This window comes from Theobroma cacao, chromosome 1 (assembly GCF_000208745.1).
Source record: "Theobroma cacao cultivar B97-61/B2 chromosome 1, Criollo_cocoa_genome_V2, whole genome shotgun sequence".
Lineage (NCBI taxonomy): Eukaryota > Viridiplantae > Streptophyta > Magnoliopsida > Malvales > Malvaceae > Theobroma > Theobroma cacao.
The window spans coordinates 27,600,399-27,604,071 of NC_030850.1; the positions used below are offsets into that span (position 1 = coordinate 27,600,399).

Genomic DNA, 3,673 nt, shown 5'->3' on the forward strand with positions numbered 1-3,673 from the left:
AAGTGATTCAATAAATAAATATATATATATAATGTGTGTTTGAAGTCAAAAACAGCAAAGTTTTCATCAAAATATTCTGCACGAATGAATCGAAATATTTTATGACACGAGAGTAGAGAAGTTAATTTCTCCTGCTTTAAAATAATATATTTATTAGTATCATTGTAGATCCTTCAATTTCAAAAAAATAAAAATTACCAGTTATTTTTGTTGTATTATAATTGTACGTAGTTTCAATAAAAACATGATATTATTGTATAAAATAAAATGTGAGGTCAACCAATACGGTTGTGATTTACAATTTCATAGTGAAATATTGGAATTGGACCAATAAATAATATATTAACACATAAAGTAAGCAAATACTTAGGGCAAAAAGCATTTTTCTTAAAAATATTTAGTTGTTATTAGAAACTATATAATTAACTTCCACTTTGTTTCTTTGAAAAAAATATTGAAACAAACTTTAACTTTGTTTCTTTAAATGGTCATGATATATTTGATATTATATTAAGATTCTAATTCATTGAGCTCACTTAACCAAAGTAATAGGGAAAAACCCGTTGTGATTTATCAAAATTGTATAGCTCTAATCCTGTATTTAAGCCAGTATATACTACAAAATACAATTTTCTAACAAGCACACCTTAACATTATAGTGGTCTATAAGATTTATTAAACTTCCAAATGGATAAAACTGCCCCCAACTACTAATATTTGTCCAAGCAAACCTGACTAGTAGTTTATAATAGCCTTGTAACAATATGCTTTTGTTGCTATATGTTTATAACGTGGTTCCATTTGACTTCACACAAAGATGCTTGGTTGGAAAAGAAAAACAAAGCAAAACACGTACACAAAATGCATGTGTATGATATGAACCAGCTACTAATTGACTAGCAGTTAAGGGTGTGGGGCGCGCTTATAAGCTCCTTTACAGCTTCACCAGTATTGCCAGGCTTGAGTAGGAAGGCTGAAACGAAGTCAAAAAATTTGAAGGCCTTGTACAGTGTAGGATTGCATGCATTGACCAAAGCCTTTGCTGGTTCTACTAGGGTTTGATCAGAAGGGTAAACGAAGTAGGAAATAGTTGTCCTAGCATCTCTTGAGTTGGTCACCACTCGATGTTCTGCACCTTTGAGTTTCCCATTGCTTATAATCTAAAATTTACCATGACTTAAACGAATGAGCCGCAATAAGGAAGAAAAAATACTTAAAAGGATATGAGAAGTAAATTGACAGATTATTCAGCGTCAGGTTTCTAATTATTATAGTAAGTATAAAATGACCATGACAAAAAATGTTTGAGGGATGCCTACCTGTAACAGAAAGCCTATATTAACCACAAAGGCATGAGGAAGAGGTTCAACGCCTATCCAATGGCCATCCTTGAAGACTTGAAGCCCATGTATGTGGCCTTGAAGAAGAATGGTAATGATAGAAGGGTCACGGTGTTTAGATAATCCCAGCGTCAAACTTGGTTCAGGGCACGGAGGGTAGTGGTTAATCATGATTTTTGGAGCTTGAATGAGGTCGCTGCTGAAATATCCAGCGCTAAGTCCTAACCCTTCACAGATCAACTCCAGAATTCTACAACTCAGCTTCCTTAATTCAACCGAATACGCCCCAACCACCTCTCTGAAATAATGAACATTAAGAAATGGGTGGGTCAAACTCTCAAAACGTCAACACATATTAAGGCGAGGAATTTTCATGCAAAAAGCTGGAAAGTTTCAGATATCATGTCAAGCTTATATATATGACTTGATAGTTTACCTGTATCTAGTTGGCTTTTCAGGCCAAAATTGAATGTATTCCTCTAAAGGAAGGCATGGGTGCGTCATGGCGTCCCTCCAATAGTGAAAATCCTCCTTGGGATAAACATAGCTGCTTGTGTACAGCTTGCAGCCTCCACTTGGGTCCTTGGAGCATTCCCTTTCCTTGTCCACCGCAGGCATTGCATGGAATTCCTCTGCAACGTTCATGGTTTTATCCATTAAATCCTCAGAAACTCCATGGTTGATTACCTGCCGATTCAGAAATATGTATGGTCTAGAATTAGTCAACGAAAAAAAAGTGCCTCAAAAAACAACAAATACGAATGTGATCATATACAGCATAGCTTGTTGAGATGCTTCGATTCTTGATGAAAATTTAAGAAAGCAATATTAAGAGAGAAATGTGATAGGCACTGACTGAACCTGGAAAAATCCGTACTCTTCACCAGCTTTCAGAATTTGCTGAATTGTCTCGTTTCGATCATGCCGCTCAAGATCAACCACTGGAATTGATTGTCCTAGAGGAACAATGAGCTTTCCAGGTCTGCTCTCTGGTGGCATTACATAGCTTTCTGGTAAGGAACCATCATAACACCAGCTTGAAAGCAATTCCATGATTTTCAATTCAACGCTTATGTTTGAAAGTAGAAGACAGTTTTATTCAATGCTGTGAAAGACTTTGAGGCCAAGCTAGAGGAAGTAAAGGGCATTAAAATCCTTACTGGAAAGTTGACCAATAAATAAACAATAAAAATCTTTGGCAAGCTTGCCTTTTATAATCAGCGGTAGGCAAATGCACTGCATCATCAAATTTCTAAGAATACAGCAATGATTTGGCTGAAGATATTGAATTGGCAAGTTGACATTATAAATTTAGTTCACATTGTTTTTCCACCTTTCTTTGTTCCGAGGTGATGACGAATGAATTGTTATTTTATTTCTTGGTGGGAAATGTATAGTTCCGTATAAGTACAAAATTTCTCAGATTCGTGGGATTGGCATCTTAGACTCCGTCTTCATGGGTTTCTATAAATGATGAAAAGATATGTCGATTTGATAAAAGAAAGTTTGAAGATTGTTTATTGATTGCATATGATGCATGGTTAAGCCATCATTTTTGCTTAGAAGGGGAGTCAGGAAACAACGTAATTCTAAAATGATGTATACTGACATTAAGGTTAACCTTTTCGAGTATGATGAAAATGAAATGTATGCCATTCTTACTAGTTAGATCAGCATTAAAGATGGGATTGTGCAAAATTAAAGCAGAGTTTGACAAAATGCTTGCCACAACACTAGTAGACCTGTCATTTATGCTATGCAGCCACATCAAATGTCCCATTTTCCATTTTCCATCACTGATCAATTCGATACAAATAAAAGAGTATTGAAAAGCTTCTGTCAAAGTGACCTGTCCGTTTCTAGCTTTCCCTCAATCCCCAAATGCATGCAACACAAAGAATGGTTGTTCTCGGTCTTAAAATAATTGTGAAAATTTTCAAGTTTGCTTACTTCACGGAATATAATAAGGATTGTTTTTAGGCTAAAGCTTAGTAATGTTAAGGAAAACTGTCTTACAGATAGTTAATTATAGAATTTCCGACAATCACGTATTGCTAACCACTACATGATGAACAACTACATGGGTGATTGCAATAAGTAAAGTAGAAACCATTGACTACAAAATGAAAATGACCAAAGGAAAAGCAACTCCATGCATCCATCCAACAAGCAGTGCAAAGAAAACAACACTATTTATGAAGACATATTCAATGTATTCTCCACTTTAAAAGCCGGCAAGCCAAGCTCCTAATAAAGATAGATATGCCAACTTAGTAATGCCGTGTTTTCTGGAAACTGGATTTTGCATTCTACAACCAAAATCCAAAAATATA

The 3,673-nt window shown here is 35.2% G+C and overlaps 1 protein-coding gene across 1 annotated transcript; it reads right to left on the bottom strand.

Annotated features, from left to right (window-relative positions):
• On the bottom strand, positions 606 to 2,569 carry LOC18613162 (hyoscyamine 6-dioxygenase). The gene is made up of 4 exons (XM_007050259.2): positions 2,202 to 2,569; positions 1,777 to 2,027; positions 1,320 to 1,638; positions 606 to 1,160 (listed from the first exon to the last, which is right to left on the bottom strand). Exons 1-4 carry the CDS (start codon positions 2,391 to 2,393, stop codon positions 897 to 899), a joined length of 1,026 nt encoding a protein of 341 aa, XP_007050321.1. The 5' UTR covers positions 2,394 to 2,569; the 3' UTR covers positions 606 to 896.

Coding starts and splice junctions, on each gene's coding strand:
- LOC18613162 (XM_007050259.2), bottom strand. CDS start 2,393: ATGGAATTGCTTTCAAGCTGGTGTTATGATGGTTCCTTACCAGAAAGC. Junction 1,639..1,776: donor GAAAAGCCAACTAGATACAG/GTAAACTATCAA, acceptor TCATTATTTCAG/AGAGGTGGTTGGGGCGTATT. Junction 1,161..1,319: donor ATATAGGCTTTCTGTTACAG/GTAGGCATCCCT, acceptor GGTAAATTTTAG/ATTATAAGCAATGGGAAACT.